Below are 16,728 nucleotides of genomic sequence, written 5' to 3'. Positions count from 1 at the left end.
TAGCGTCTGGAGCTTTCTCGGTCCCTCGTTACCCCGACAACAGTGTCCATTACCGGATAAGTGAGCAGTAGAGGATGCTAGAAAGAGAAAATGAATACCTAGCTGGACTCGAACCCGGGATCTCCGCATTCTAAATCCAAAGATTTCTTAGCTAGTCCCCTTCCCCTAAAATTGTTTTATTTTTGGACTTGTGTTTGCTAGAAGTAAGGAGTTCTTTGATAAACTTTTCAAAAGATCTGCAAGTGCCCGATTGCCGTGTATGCAGGAAGAGTGTCGCCATAGCAGCCCAGGCAGCTCTATCAGCCATGACAGGCCGGATCCCGCCCAGGAGTACACCAGAACACAACAGGTTTGCAACACATTAATTCAGAAATTAAAGTACTTCCATTATTGTTACTGAAACTGTTTTAAGCGTTTTAAGATCACAAACTCCTCAATAAGAATCGAAACCACAGTTAATATACTTCTTGCAACCAGTGCTTCCGGAGTAGCCCTGGCATCTATTGATGCCTAAGTAATGTTGGTATTCCTCTGAGTTACTTCTCCCAATACTGTTAAACTTCCTTACAAAACTAGTCTGTGGTATAATGGGGTGTATAAAAAAATGACCGCTTGCAATAAAAAGTATTATTTTTGAATGCATTTATTAATAATGTTCGAGACGGAACCTATAGTGTTGTTAACTATCTTTGGCTGCTGCTGGATCTTACCTTACACTATTATTTATTTAATATCAAATTCTACGTTAATTTTGACTGTAGGAGTGTTGCCGAACAAAATGTCGGAACAAGATGATGTTGAACAAGTCAGCCAAAGCTGAATGAATAATCCTGGCCCATTTCTAAGTGAAATTCTATCTAGTTTTGATTAGATCGGCTTTTTCTCGAATTTTCTTCTTGCACCAACCGGAAATGCAATTTAACTGCGCCGGCCCCAAAATTGATTTCAGGTCCAGTAAATCCTCTTCCTATCACTGCCACTATTATTGTACAGAATTACATGTCAGCTGGACTTTTTTGAGGGAAGTGGACTATGTATCCAATTTCCAGACGACCTGTTGAGGTTAAAGTTCATGCAGCGCTGTTTTTTTCTCCGCTTTACTTTACCAATAGTATGGAGGTGGCAAGGCGTGTCTTTTAGACACTCGCAGTTCTGCAGTAAGAACACCTTTTTTAACTTGAAACTCATCACGGTAAAATTGAAGAATAGAAACTGCCCGTAAAAACCTCATCATCGTCACATCATTGCCTTAAACCCATCTTTCTTTCTAAAGTCCTATCACCATTATTAAATATTTCAGAAACAACAAATTCTTGGTGTTATGCAGATCTAGGACAGTTTGTAAAAAGGAGTCTCTATAATTCACTTAATGCATAGAGTCGTTGACCGCTATACTCTGTTTTATCAGTAATGATGAATAATTTATTACACATGTAGTAAGGCACAGTTATGATGTTCTAAAAAAGTTCCACATAGAACTGATGGAAAAGATATAATAATAATGTGTAGGGACGTCTATAAAGTCTAAAATTAAACAATAAGATTTGTTAACTTTAGACGAAGTTGGTTAAGTTCTAAAGCCAATGGAACTTCGGTAATAGAAAAAAGGTCATTTTGTTTTATGCACCCCAATTATTTAAGTACTGAGTTAAATATTTGGGAGTGAGGTTTTTACCTTTGTCTCGTAGGCCACCAAGCGAGTACACTTCTTAAAAATTAAAAGATGCTGGCCATCAAGCTTCCAGCCAAAACAGGCCATGTTTGGGTCTAAGAGAATGATGATACATCGATCAAGGTAAAATTATAGCAGTTTGGAACTAAATGCACATCCACAAACAAAATGATATGCACTGTAAATATTCTGTTACCAGATTATTTGGACCACCAATTCAATTGTGAGACTGGGCGATTGCCAGGGATTGTAGTCGCAACTCAGGCACTAATCTCACGCCATGCCTATATCTTATTGGGGGCGGTCATAAATAATGTTACAAAAGAATAATAGATCAATATCTGTTTCAGTAATCAGAGTTATTCATAGTCATAAATACTCTACCTTACAGATGAAGTTTTAACACGTTAACGTCGGGGACTACATTTGTTTGACATTATTTCAAAACTATTGTTATCCCAAGCAACTGCTCACTGCCACAGCCGCCTTATTGCAACAGTTCAAGTAAAACTTAAAGAGTGCTCTCATACCTATTGAATGAGGAAATCTAAAACTAATCGAAATACTAAACCAATGATCATGAAATCAAGCCAAGCACCTTATTCTTTTAAGTTAAAGAAGAACTTAAAATATTGGAATCATTGGTTACAATCAAAAAAGCTTTGAAAAAAGAATTTATAGGACTGTGAAGTCTTCTACATCAAGCTTACGGCTGAGACAGAATCATTCATTAAATTTTGGGGCGCAGCCAATCAGCTAAAGATTCAGGCTCTTGCAAAAGTTAACATGGGAATTGCTTAACCGACGCCAAGGGGCTCATGATTATGTACCTACATAATCTCTACAGACCTTGTACTGAAGCATTAAAGGTGTAAACCTGCTGGTTCGGTCGATAGAGGCCATTGTAAATTATGTTTGACTAAGGATGTAACAGACTGAGAGTTCGACTCTTCATGGAAGAAAAACTTACAGCTTTTTACTCAAAACTCCTTTTTTAAACATTGTACGATTCATCAAACAAACAAATTTAATCTAGTAAGTAGGTTAGAATTGTTTAAGTTGTAGCAGCCAGGCCAACTCGCCATCACTATCAGAATTCAATTTAATGAAGAAGCGAAACCTCTTAATATCCTTTGTCAGGATTGTGAAGCCGTGGTAATAGCAAGCTTACTGAATTAATACGCCCAGGACGTCTAGCTATACGGAGGCAAATCTCATGTGGCTTTAGGGCCTGCTTGAATGTTATGCCCGACTATAAACATACTTAAAGCCACTGGCTTACGTTACTTTGGTCTCTCCCTTCAAATGTGCTAATCTCGTATCTTGGAGACCACACACTTCGGACTCACCTTTGCAATCACATTATGGCTTTACACAGTCTACTTTACCTTCTAAACATCCTGGAACAGTTAGTACAGGTTTATAATATTCTGCCGATTGATTGTTATTATTACTTTTTAATTGAAACATAATTTATAGCATATTAGATATCCGAATATATATATATATATATATTTTTATAGTTGCAAGGTTTTTTAAAGTTTGTTTGTATAGTGCGTGCTAGATTAGTACCATGAGATGCGACAGCCAAATTATTAAGAACTTGCAACTTGCCTAAAAAGTTTGCCAGTTATGAAAGAATTGGTCATAAAAGTGTTGTGTTTACTTGTTAACAATATTTACCCTTAAAAATGCAAACGACACAGGTGGTGCGTGTTGCAAATAGATGCTTTATTTCGATTATATTTATCAGACGCTAGTGCCGCGTCTTATTTTATACCTTGCTGTTGTTGTTGCTAATCTTCTTTGGGAAAAGATTTTAAAAAGACTATCGTTGCTCCGACTGTTGCATACAGCGAGAAGAAAGCATGAAGCGATTGCTCGAGTGGAAACAACGAATGCTGCACTCACCCCTGACCCAGAAATCAGACCGCACTGGTCAGAGTGAGTATGCTAGACTATTGATAGATCGCAATCAGATACGAATGCTCAGAGACAGTGTACAGCATTCGCAGAAGCCAGCTAAAGAAGATCGGGTGATTTCCACGCAGAGGGAGCTGCATGATCCGGTCAACCTTGCGGACAGACAGACCATCATCGACGTACCGTATAGGAGGATGAAACCATTGAATAGGGATATACCTGGTGACCAGCTCTGTGAAGGTAGTTTTCCAATTTTTTGTAGTTTAAACCATCACAAATACTAAATTATCAAATATGACTTCTTTTTTCTTTTTTTATTCATGCTTTTAAGCATCGTGATTCTTTTTTTTTTAATGTTGTGGTAAATATAGTATAAATACAAAAATCAGAAAATTGCTGATGGTGGAAGAGCCTTTGCCGGCATAAACCTTATTTACTTGCATGCGAACCATATCCGAGAGTTTACCTCTGCACTAATACTGTATCACAATCCGTCTTGAACATCAATCTTCTTCTGTCTTGGTCGCGGTTCGGTTGCAGTGTTTGTGTATCAGTATTACTAAAGGACTAGTAAACTGTCTCTTGTTTAATTTTCTGAACTTGTACATTTTCTCTGTTTGGAATGGTTCAGTTGTCCATTTTGTTTGTGTATATTAGGATATTTAATTATATTCTTTTAACTAGTACTTCAATTATATCTTTGCATTTTCTCGACCTACGTTTTTTCAATTTATTTATCTACCAAATCATCAATTTCAGACATTTCAAATCTGATATTTCATTTAGGTACTATAAGCGTTCGCGCCAATAAGCCTTTGTCAAGGCGTGCTACTTTAGTGATGCGATTTTCTTAAAATAATAATAATTTTGTGTACTCACTAGTATAAGAGGTCACTTACTTTTGTTAAAAATATTTTTCCATGGGGTCTGAGGGAGAAGTGAATTTTGATCCCTTCTTTATAATATACTTTATAATCCAAAAGTGAAGCAGCACCATAACTGAAACATGTTGAGGATGGAAATTGGTGATGAAAAGTTTCTAATGTTATCGTGGAAGACTGTTAACATTTTCTTCAACACGTCACAGCTCGGAATTAAATTTTCTTATGTTTTTAGTTCTCTCCATGCCCTCATATGTGCATGAACTCAATATCTCTTTGTATCCATTTTTGGTTACATTTCTGATCCCAAATCATAACCACACGAACAACAATCTTATTGTCTGACATCTTTTTTTACGACTAACTAATGTAAGTGACTAATGTTGTATTGTCTTGTTTAACTGCTGTGCGCTAGCATAAGGCAGGAAGGAGCCGAACCAAGGGCGTAGGAAGGCCAGTAGAAGGCAGAAGGTTTTTCCTGATTTTATGGACTCAATCATAAATCTGAGTGACGGAATGTTCATCCAAAAAATTTGCTTGTTTATCTTCTATATTTTCTGTGCACAGGCAAGAAAATTGGTGAATCTAATTGGGAGGCAAATAGCCAGTGCACTCATAGAACTGCGTGCGTGAAATCTTGCGTTAATCAAACAGATAGAACTACCACACCTTCAACCTCAAACCAACCAACGTACTACAATTTGAGGCACACAGTACCTGTAAACGAACCTATGTCACAGAATTTCTCACAAAGAGTCACATTTTCATCATCTCCGTCCATTCCGGATGCTGGAGACTATCTGAAATTGGACGAAACTAAGGTAGGTAAATTTTACTATTTTGTTGTTACCTGTCATATCACGTTTTTTTGTTTCCTACCAGTTTCCGATTTTTACCCTTCATAGAGGTTCATTCAACGGTTCGGTGTAAAAGTTTAGACTTTCACATAAAACGCTTCTGACACAAACTTTGTATTATGACCAGAAGCGCACAGATTTTGTTCCTCATGTGCTTAGCTTGAGAAGTAAATGCATTACTGTTTCACTTTAAAACTATTGCATTTCGGATACATAGAACCACTGTCTTAATGAGACTGTTTCTGATAATATGTTTACAAAATAATTTTGGCAACATGTTCTCTTTAAGCTATAAAATTAACTTTGATAATTGTGAACCATTAATAATTTAGTAAATACTTTATGCTCATTACCCTGTGAGATTTCCGGACAGGCTTAGGAAAACTGACCATAACATATTTGGCAGAGAAAATTGCAATACACTGATAAATCTGAGTTTTTAAAAGAAGGATAAGCAATCTTAGATTCTAATTTTCTCAGACAAAAACTAGCTCTACTAACTATCACGTTTTACGAAGGTAATTCAAGACAATGTGAGAGTGCCTAGATGTACATTCTGATGAGTATTAGTATATATGTCTGGTGCCCGGACATTCAGGACGAAAGCGGAATGAGAAGACAGCCAACCTGGCCTAGGAAGGGTTCTTAAAGAATCAGAGGCATTCACGGCATTGCAAACTGCGGATTTAGGGAAGGCAACAAAGCGAGGATGCACAAATAGACGTAGCAATGGTATTGACACTTCCAGAGGCAAGCGAAAAAGTTCATTAATAGCCCACATGCGAAAGTTTACTACGGCTTTGCGTTCTTGACAGGCCTCTGAAGGATGGGCCTGTCCATAGATGGCCTGTGTAAGTTTAAAAAAAAAAATCTTCATTTCAGTAAAGCGTCATTTCCGGTTGAGCTGATCAAAATCTCATTGATATAGTAAAAAAGTAGAGTACAATATTCCCTATTTTTTCAGGCGAGTATCGTCAACGGGGACGGAAGCACATGCTTTACTATAAACAATTTTTTTCTAACAAATAAAAAGAAGCTATACGCGGGGTTCGAACTGGGGATCTCCACAAACCCCTTAGCAACTCTATTAGCAACCAACTATTACCAATTCATTGAAAATCCAGTTTTCATTCCTGCTACTATTTTTAATTTTAATAAATTTATATTTAAATTCCAGCATTTCTAAAATTGATTTAAATTATCTATAATGAATTGAAGTTTACTTGATTTGTTTAAAGTAATGTCAACATTTGTCGCAGCTAACTCTATCCCTCCCCTTAAGAATATGTAAACATTCAAAATCAAATCATCTTTTTTCCTGTACTTATATAACTTTTACGAAGTTAATTCAAGACAATGTGAGAGTCTGTTTTTTGTTGTTTTTCTGTTGTCCTAAATAAGCAAAGTCCTTTGTACATTTTAAAATCAAATTTAACTTAATTTCCGGCTCATTTTCATGCCTTAATACATTTAGTTTATCTTCAGCCTTAATCTAAAATTGCTTTAACCTTGGTCCAGCTATTTTTTTTTTAATAACAATGATAGTTTGTTAAATCTTTGTGAGTTCAATTGGTCCGCGATAAGATTAATTACTGTAGGCTTGTGGTCTGAGTTATTTTTATAGACGACCTCAAATTCCTTGACGGAGAATGCACAAATCTACCCGTGAAGTTCCTCTTTTGAAAAACAGGTGTTGTCCCCGAATTTGTCTTGTTTTAACGACCTTTCAAAATAACCAAATCATTGTCCTTACACAACTGTAAACTCAGGAACCTTTTTTTATTAAGTACTCAATCTGTGGATAATTGAACCATTTCATTAAAACAATCGACTTTGTGCAACAATATGGAAATGATTTATCAACTATTCGTGCATTCATAACCTCCAAGAGAATGCAAATTTCTTCCTTAATTACCTCCATTAGTACACTCTTTATCATATCCACTTGCCACCTAGAAGGATTGATATAAACAGGCACAATGTAAAATTTAACTTTAGACGTTAAAATTTCTACCATCTCCATCCATGCAAATTTAGAAATTTCAGCTCAATTTAGAAGCAACTTTACAATTATTAGAATTGTAATGAATCTTTGCTAGCTCTCCCCGTTGAAGAATTTCATTAAATAAACATTATTTTTTTATATATTTAGTTTGGTAGGCTCTTAGACGATATCACATAATAAATCTTTGATAACATTATGTCTAATATACCTTATAATTGATAGAAAATAGTGTGCCACTTTGTCAAATCCAAATATTTTTCTTTATAATGAAGCAGTGAGTAAAATTGGTCCAGGGTGAAATCTTTCCAGAAAAATTAGTTCCTAGTTTTCTTCTGAAAACATTTTTCAGAGAAATTACTAGATAATTTTTCATATGGAAGGGGTCTGTACAGTTTTATATTTTTTTATTCACACTGGCGCTATCCCAATACGTCAAACAATTTGCTAATGGCCCTTTGCTCTTAAAAGGTTGCATATGTCTTTATTAGAGGTTGTTTCTAAATAGTCGTAGGAGAGTTAAGCCTCTTAACCTTGCTTCAAGCCAAAATTTCGTAAATAATGAATGTAGTCCATTTTTCAATCACTTTTTATAGCATTTTAGATGAAAAAAATTATTCGTACATATATTTTTCTGATAGGAAGTTCAACCCCTAAACCCTTTTGTGGTTTATAGTGTGATGCTGTCACATGTCAGCATTTAAGTGCTCGTCAAAATCTCTCCATATAATTGATGAAGCAACCGTGATGATTGATGAAAGTTCGGAACCGATCAGAAATAAGAAAAACTGCTAGATAAGCAACAGAGCATTTTGGATCAATGGTTCCTGCACTGCGGATCCACCACACTTTCAGTATTTATGGCCCAAATAGAAGTATTATTGTTGCAAAAGTTGGGAATCACAGCTTGCTTGTTCATTAGAATTTGTTTTGTACAGGTGCTGAAGGAGTTCTCCTATCACTATATCAAGTCTGAAGAGGACCTTTCTGAGCACAAAGAGAGACTGGTGAAAAGTGGTATTCTCAGTGTTGATCAGCCGCCCGGTGCTCTGAATGAAGTTCTGCCTATCCAGGATATCTCGTCCGCTAGGAATGACGATAAGAAAGTGAGTGTTTGGAGTTAGCGCCAAGTAGACAGTAGGATATTCAATTTCGACCCAATACTTGCAATATTCAGTGGTATTTTCACAAACTAATTTTTGTGAAGTTTTAGCTCTTCTGTAACAAAGATCCCATTACTAACCAGTTTTTGCGTTCACTTACTTATTAAGCTTACCAACGCAAATTGAACACATTGGTGAGCCAAAAATTCTATTTTCATCTGTAGAACATATTCCATTACCCGGTTTCACCTGATAAATAATAGCTATTTTTAATCAGTAAAATTGATTCATGGAATGCTAATCAGTGGGTGCCAAGTTTGGGATGTACTCTGGGCAGATTAAAATTTCAGTCTTTCATCAATAAAAACGGGAAAGTTTGTGGTCATGCGCTGTGCTCTGGAAGAAGTTCTCTTTTTCAGTCATCTAAATATTCAGAAAAAATAAAATATAATAAAAAAACCAAGTGTACTCATACTAATTACGAAGTTCAATATATTCCCTTCAGTAGATACAGTCTGAGGCCAGCAACTTCTTAGCAGCTTTTGAACATACCACTGGCAGTCGGCGGTGTTTGAAGTTGAAGACTAATTAATGCTTCCCATTCTAACAATGAGAAACACTACTGACAGTTTTCTTCTTTCTTTCGATTCAACGTTTGCATTATTTTGCCAGATATCAAGTGATTCGGAAAGGGATGAGGAAGTTGCTGCAGTACTGTGTCAAGGCGTGATGTCGGTCACTGCGTCCTCTCCAATCCAGCTCTCACCACAACTTGAAGAGAACTACATGCCAATGACACCTCGAAAGAAAGGATCGCCAGACACCAGCTGCCAGCCAGAGACCTTGCAATCTGTATCGCCAACTCACGATGAAAGCCCCTATGTGGAAATGACGCAGAAAGAGGGGAAAACCAGGTGGTTGTGGTTTCCTTTTGATCAGATTTCAAAACTGATTTTTTTATCTTGAGATCTTCTAAACCTGAAAGTTTTTTTTTCTCAAGAAAGTAGTCTTAAATTTATTAAGCACAATCAAAAAACGTGAATTGCATGAAATTAAAATTTGAACTTCGGTTTTAGTGCCAATATTTTAGATTCGGCAGTTTTTTTGCTCAAAATCAGTAAACTAAAAGTGCAATCTACTGCGTGCATTTTACCGATTCTTCCGATTTTATCGATAAAAATCCGAATGATTTTCTTTGTACTTCTTATACCTAAGTACCTAAATGTAGTTCTATAACTTTAATTAGTAACATTTTACCAGAAAAAGTCTTTTAAAGAATTTTTGGGAGAATTGGCTTCTACATATCTCTCATTAATGCAGTTGCATTATCATATTAAGAAAATTGACCACGTGTGTAATTTCAGGTTTTCCCCCTCGTTATACCGGATTTGCTCGTTTCTCCCGCCTTAAACGTTTTTTCCGTAACATTTATCTCTCAAGGATAATCTAATGAGCCATTTCATTGCATTGTAAAATTTTATCCATATACTATTTTTAAGTACGAGTATATATTGAGTTGCTAAATTTGAAGGACATTGCTTTAGCGCGAGTATTAATTCTAAATTATTGATTTTTTTTTTAAAGTTTTATACACCCTCTACTCAAAAAACATTCATTTTTGTGTGAATTACTTTCATGAAATATTTTAAAGAAGTTTTGGAAAGATGGGTTTGCCCAAGTATCGTTTAATTGTAATTTAGAAACTAACATTGAAAATTTGAAATTTGGGGGGAAAAAAGTTGAAATCCTATAAAAATAAAGCTGTGTAGTAACTAAATATGTAAATTAAAACTATTGTAAGAAAAAGGTGTGTGGGAGTTCAACCTAGCTTTTGTTCCACAGACCAAAAGAATCTACAAGTGATCAGTTGGAAAAGTTACCTCCACTAGAAAAAAATGGTCACGAGCTGAGGCCTTGTAATGCTCTTGAGTCTGAGGATGCGTTGAAAATGGGCACCATAGAACATCAGTCCGCGCCCAGCACAAATGCAGAACCACTCTACATGGAGGTGCGAGAAAAGTCTAGCGATAGGCATACTCTGCCGGATATCCTGAACACTGCCGGGTCTTTCAACCATGGTCGACAGGCCAGTGACAGTTCCGATGCAGACGATGAAGCTTCTAAAGATTTAGATTCATCAGATCTGAGACCAAGGTAATTGTTGTACTAAAGTTGACTAATATGGTGTATAAAATTTGTGTGTTTTTTTTTTAAATTATTAAACGTACTGTTACCAAAAATTCTTTAATGCGTTTCGTACACCTTGGAAAGATGGGTAATTTAAAAAAATGACTGAGTTAAATGTAGATACTTGGGTGATTTCGCTTTCGAGAAATGACGTAGAGACAGCCTCCGGTTCAAACTGCTCAGGTCAAAATAAAAAAAAAAAAACATTCAGGTGAATTGTTACACTCAATCATAAACTGCCACCTGCAAATAGGCCGTCATGCTTCCCAGATGCATTCCACATCGAACTTATGACCTAGCAAGGAACACGTCGACTAGAAATGTGTAAGTCTCTACATGAAATCCTCGCTTCTGTAATTAATTATAAGCTCTCTGATTTGCACAGCTAACGCTCTATGCCTCCCATCTTTACCGGGTGAAAACGGGATGATTGGAGTTCGTTGCATGCCGAAATAATCTGGTAGTTTAGGAAGGGCATGGAATTTTTGACTCACTTACGGGTTCAAGAAAGAAAACTTACGAATTCAAGTTACAGAAAATGATGGCTTATATTTCCAGCAGTGAGTAAACAGTTTTGAAATTTTAAGGTGCAAATGTACATACGTGGTTACATCATAGAGTTGACTAACTTTACTAGAAAATAGACTAGTAGCGTATTCTTACTCGAGGTTACTGTACAACAGCTCTTCTTAACTCCATTCGCACATCTATAAAGCTTATGTACTTTTCTTCTATTTACAATTCGAAAACTTGATCTGAAGCTTCAAGTGCCAGTCATCAATGTATTCTATAATCAAATGGTCGCTTTGGAGCAGGTTCAGTTTGTCGGACACATTTCGTCCAGCGTCATACTACCTTGGAGGTAGCGGATGTGAAGGAACTCTGGTGCCTGTGGACTCAGATCAACAAGACTCAAGCGACTCAGATCTGGTCTGGCCTCCTCCAATTCCTGCAACTTCACCCCCATTGGATCATCTCCACACGTCTATTGATTCCATCAATAAATCTCCATTGCCATTCATCAATCTTACAACCGGACAAAGATCTGTAACGCCCACGTCTGATGATGAGTAAGCAGAATAAACAAAAAATTGATTTTCATTTATTTTCTCTTACTGTTAACGTCCCTGAGTAGCAAAATCTTATTTATATGTAAAAACGTATTACCAAATTCTGCAATCAACTGGATTTGTCAAATTTAAAATTTTTATTTTCCCTAACCATTGTAAGATCATAGTCAGACTCTGCATATATTTTTATTTTATTTTTAATCTGAAAGTTCATCTTTTGAAGTAGCAACTGCGTTTAAAGTTAACTGCCTGCTATGCAATTTTCTAATAAGTTCTGGGTAAGGACACCTAAACGTTTATTTGAATTGTCTACTAACAGCTTGTGTTAACTCTTACTTAAGTTCAAAATTTAGGGATTTTCTGATGGAACTGGATCACTTGCCCCTTAATCGACTTTTTATTTTTAATAAATCTGTTTATACTTTCAAGGTCAGTAAAGTGGCGCAGAAAGACGTTAAAACGTAGACCACTCTCCGCTGATATCCTGAGCACTTTAAATGAATTCGGTACAGAATATAGTAAATGCGATACAAATGGGCACAGCCGAGTGTTTTCAGAGACATCACAACAAGGCCAACAGTCTTGTGATATGGACGGTGAAGATGTGCAAGATGTGGACAAGCTTGTGAGCAAGGATGGCAGCGCCCCTTACTACTACTCAGATCTGCTCAAGGCGAACCAGCACAGGTAAGCCCTTTCTCATGTTATTGCCACCTTGGTAAGTTTGTGTAAAAGTGCCACTCAGTATACACTGATTGCAGAAGTGAGAGCGGACGTCAAAGGCAGGGCCGTTGGAGATCTTTAGAAGGATTGGTGGATGGTTCTGACGAGACAAACCGAGTAGGCACAGCCAGCGATGTTTGGACTTCACCCGAGGAGGGAACCATTTGCTGGACGGAGCGGCAATCGTCTGCAGACCGCCGGACCAGATCGCTTGAAGAACTAGACCGTCAACCGCAAGTGGATACTGTCCTACCCTTGCTTTCAGCTACTCAAGCGCATGTACATTCTGTGCACCCTCCGGATAAAGGTAAAATCTAACTATCAGGCTCAGTAAATAGAAATTAAATATACAAATTTCCATGGAGTTCAAAACCCATGGACGTAATCAATTTTATTGTGGAACTCTTTAAGGAAGGGATTATTAGCTCAGTGGTTAGCGTATACAGGATTCCTACGCGGAGATCCTGCGTTCGAATCAGCTGCTGGCCTTTACATTTTTTCTTCCTAGGAACTTCTTATAGTTCAGTGATAAACAGTGTTTTCTGTAACGAGAGAACACTGAACGGAGACCGGAAGTGCATTGAAAAAAGTTCCGGGCGTCAATGACCACAAATGTTGACGTGCCTTGAATTAAAAAAAAAATTGTGGAACTTTTCTGGAAACCATAACTTTGTCTTACAGTATCTTGTTTATGGTAATTAAATTTAATATTAATGAGAAGTCAAAATGAAAAAATATATACTATATACAGTGGTTGAAGCCTGAATGCTGCATGTAAAATCGAAGCACAAGTCCTTGACAGAGCTCATTCTCTGCATTGGTTTCCAAAATTCATTAGTGAATTCGGATCTTATGGGTCGTGCGTGATATGAATGAGGTTGTACTGGGAAGCTGTTTGAGTCCGATACTATCAAAAATATTAGTGCATTTGCTGCAGAACTAGAACTGGAAGAGATAAAGACAATGATAACCGCGATCTCCGGGCTTTAGTAAAGGTAAAAAGGAAAGTTAGGTTAGAGGCGCATGAACTCCACCTCATCAGGCCGTCAGGAGGATGAATACTTGCCAAATTCTTAAAAATTAAGATAAAAAGTCTATCTGATACCTGCATTTCCACAGAAGAACGCCTAACCCTAAAAAAAATGAAGGTTTCCTAGACAAAATTTCTGGGACGAATGGTCAATGGTTGGATCGCGGTCAAATGCATTCCCGGTTGGTACAAAATGACCATTTAAAGAAAAGATTGATGTTTTTTCTTCTGAAAATATGAAAAAGTAATTCATTATGAATTACTTTTATTACTACTTTTACGGAATTTCGGGCTTTTACTGCCAACTATTACATAAAATATCCCTCAATAATGGTCCTGTGCTATCCACCTTTGTGCATAACCACAAAAAAGTTTTATACCTGCAACGTCATGTTCCGACACACATCTCAATCCAAATTTATATTATGTTAGATATAATTTAATTAATTGTCGTCTTCAACACATTATTGTGATATTAAATAGATAGAAAAAAATTAATGAGGGCAGTTGCTGTTTGTTAATTTATTCACTTATATTTTAATAGGAAACACTAAGAACCCAGAAGAAGGTAATTTGCAGAATTTGAAGATTCAACATGAACCGAATCATCAGTATCCTATGGAAACTAAAGAAGTAAGACATTTTATAATATTTGTGCATTTTAAGTACTGCAATATTTTTTGATTTTCGATTTATGTCTACTTTCCAATGATTTATATTTTTCAGTTTCCTTAGCAACTAAACTTTAAAAATTCCTCTTAAATGTGTGTAGAATTTCGTTTTCAATTGTATTTCTATTGCTTACTTGATGTCCTATCATTTTCCTCATTACGTGCACGTAAAAGAAATAAAAAAAAAGAAGAAGTAAGCATCGCACACATTTCTCTATTGTAATTACCTACTACGTACTAGTGGGAACTGCAACCTAGTGTGCCACATTCCGTAAAATGTAAAGTTTGACCCCTGTGTATATAATTGTAAGAAAAAGTAAAACTGCCACAATGATTATAGTTACAGCTCTACCATCTATAGAGTGATATGAGCATCTAAAGCAAGTATTTAAAGTGGTCAAGTCATTACTGCAATATTTTTTGAGAGAATTAAAACAAGTAAGGGAACTAAGTAACAGAATCAGTAAAGTGCACACATCCACCTTAAATTTAAAGGTTATATAATTCCTATTTTTACAAAAATCTGTTAGCAGGAACTTTGAGATTTTTCAATATAGTTGTTTAAGGTTTATACAATTTTCTTTAAAAAAGCTGTTACATATTGTTAGTTTAAAATATATTTTAAACAATGGGAGGGGGCTTTTTTCATAGGATTGCTTAGATAAATAACTTGATTTTATTTATGTTTACTGACAGAGTTATATTTATCAAAATGGGATATTATTAACTTATTGGAAGTGTTTAAAAATATTAAGACTTTCTTAAATAATTAAAAAATAAACGAATTGTATAATTGTGCCATATAAACAGGTCATGTAGGGAAGTATCTATAAAGTGCACATATCCACCTTAAATTTAATGATTTTAGAATTTCCTATTTAAAAAAATAAGTTAACCGGTACTTTTTCAAGTTGGCAGCAGATACTTTTCAAAGTTGGCAGCTGTGCACTTAGCTCTGTTGAGCTGAGGCCGTGATCTGATAACGCACTAGTAAAATACGTTAGCCGGTTTGGACGGCAAGTAGAGTATGTATCGTTTAGTTAAAATTTAGCCAATTAATTTTGTAACAATTTAGACTTATAAGTTCAATTTCTTTTTATAAAAAGAAATATTTAAATCACACACTCCTTTTTTTGTGAATATAGTACAACAGCAAATGTCAGCCTAAAGGTAAAGTGATATTTCCTTACTGCCAGAAGTTTAAATAGTGAAACTATTTTGAGTGGGTAGGACATTTAGATACTTTCATAGTTCGTTTGTTTAAATAATTATCCTTTTTGAACTCAAAGTTTACATTAAGTTAGATAAAATTCAAAAAAGATATGAGTAATAGTGACGAAGTGAACGTTGAAACCAGAAAATGATCCAAAGTACTATATTATGATGCAACATCCATCGTAAGATGTACACTATTTAGGTTGAGCGGTGAAGCGACTTGCGTAAGCAGAGAGTAAACCGCTCCTTTGCGCTAATTTCGACACTATTGCATTTAGGCAGGTTAATGTATATTTAAATCTTTTTTAGATAAAGAAATTTATTGGTAATTTCCCTTTTTTTTTTTTTTTTTTTTGAGGTAATGTAAAAGTAAAGCATGAAAGATTAAGTGAGAAAAGATTCCAGAACGGAATTCAGATTGTACAAAATTATTAAATAATTTTTGAACTAACGCTTTTTTTTACTTACTTTTCTTAAGTATTACAAATAGAGTCATATTTGAAAGCAGTTTGAACAAAAGTAATCAGATTAACATTGATAATCGTGACATTATTGCTTGGATAGCAGTATTTAGATCATACGAATTATGTAGTATTTGCTTCCCAAGAAGTACAAATGAATACCTGAGTTTTAAGTTTCCGTCCATTCTGAACATCAATCCATCTGGACCCTCTTATATTTAGATCATGTAGGCTTTTGTAAATTTCCATCTACTGTGTCAAAAAAGCGTAATCGGCTACAGCTCGAAAGTCTATTACTTCCTTAATATTTTTGTACTTGCTCGCAGAAATCTACATCCGTGAGAAGTTCAATAGTTTAATAATTAGTCCAAGACTAATATATTGAGCAACTTTACGCACGGATTTCTGAGCTCAACGCACACACCAATAAATGTTCAGGTCCCATGAGTATCGGGTTATGAGGCTCTGAAATTATATTAAAAGTAATAAAAGTAAATTAAAAAATATATCATTTTTAGAGTTTCCTTTTCTTTTGTTACATCCTAGTATTAACTCTGAAAACAGCCTTTAATAAATTATATGTTTTTCGTTTAATATATGTAATGGTTTTTTACTTGAGTAATTACATCACATAGCTGTTTGTTTGCCTTGTCCAGAAGCTCTAAGCTTAAGCTATTTTCCGCGCCATTTAGAACTAAACCAACTTATGAATGGACACCGCTAACAAATGACCTCTAAGAATAAACTAAATTGTAAATATTGTTAAAACTTAAACGATTTAATTGATTCATTGTTAGAACATTTCCCATTTTTAGTGTTGCCTCGTGGTTTTTTCATGTCTTAATGTTGGAAAATTTTGGTGCTGCTGTTTGAGTAAAGTTGATCTGCCTTTTTTTTATTCAATATTCTAAACTTGTGCTTTTATACTATATA

The 16,728-nt window shown here is 35.6% G+C and overlaps 1 protein-coding gene across 5 annotated transcripts in view; it reads left to right on the top strand.

Annotated features, from left to right (window-relative positions):
* Window positions 1–16,728, top strand: part of LOC141459357 (uncharacterized) — a 35,709-nt gene that overhangs the window by 6,920 nt on the left and 12,061 nt on the right. For 3 of the 5 annotated variants that reach the window (XR_012461457.1, XM_074138368.1, XM_074138364.1), the window contains exons 8-17: window positions 202–349; window positions 3,529–3,835; window positions 5,044–5,297; window positions 8,274–8,441; window positions 9,111–9,352; window positions 10,281–10,592; window positions 11,441–11,695; window positions 12,125–12,382; window positions 12,457–12,725; window positions 13,993–14,081. Coding sequence is in view for 4 of the 5 variants with exons in the window: in XM_074138368.1 (XP_073994469.1) it covers window positions 202–349; window positions 3,529–3,835; window positions 5,044–5,297; window positions 8,274–8,441; window positions 9,111–9,352; window positions 10,281–10,592; window positions 11,441–11,695; window positions 12,125–12,382; window positions 12,457–12,725; window positions 13,993–14,081 (2,302 nt within the window). In the remaining variant the exon portion in view is untranslated. The remainder of the gene's footprint in view (window positions 1–201; window positions 350–3,528; window positions 3,836–5,043; window positions 5,298–8,273; window positions 8,442–9,110; window positions 9,353–10,280; window positions 10,593–11,440; window positions 11,696–12,124; window positions 12,383–12,456; window positions 12,726–13,992; window positions 14,082–16,728) is intronic. The other 2 variants (XM_074138366.1, XM_074138365.1) reach the window with 2 other exon arrangements.

Source organism: Rhodnius prolixus, unplaced genomic scaffold (assembly GCF_049639745.1).
Source record: "Rhodnius prolixus isolate KJV_2025 unplaced genomic scaffold, Rpr scaffold_11, whole genome shotgun sequence".
Lineage (NCBI taxonomy): Eukaryota > Metazoa > Arthropoda > Insecta > Hemiptera > Reduviidae > Rhodnius > Rhodnius prolixus.
This window is presented reverse-complemented; position numbering and strand designations above follow the sequence as displayed.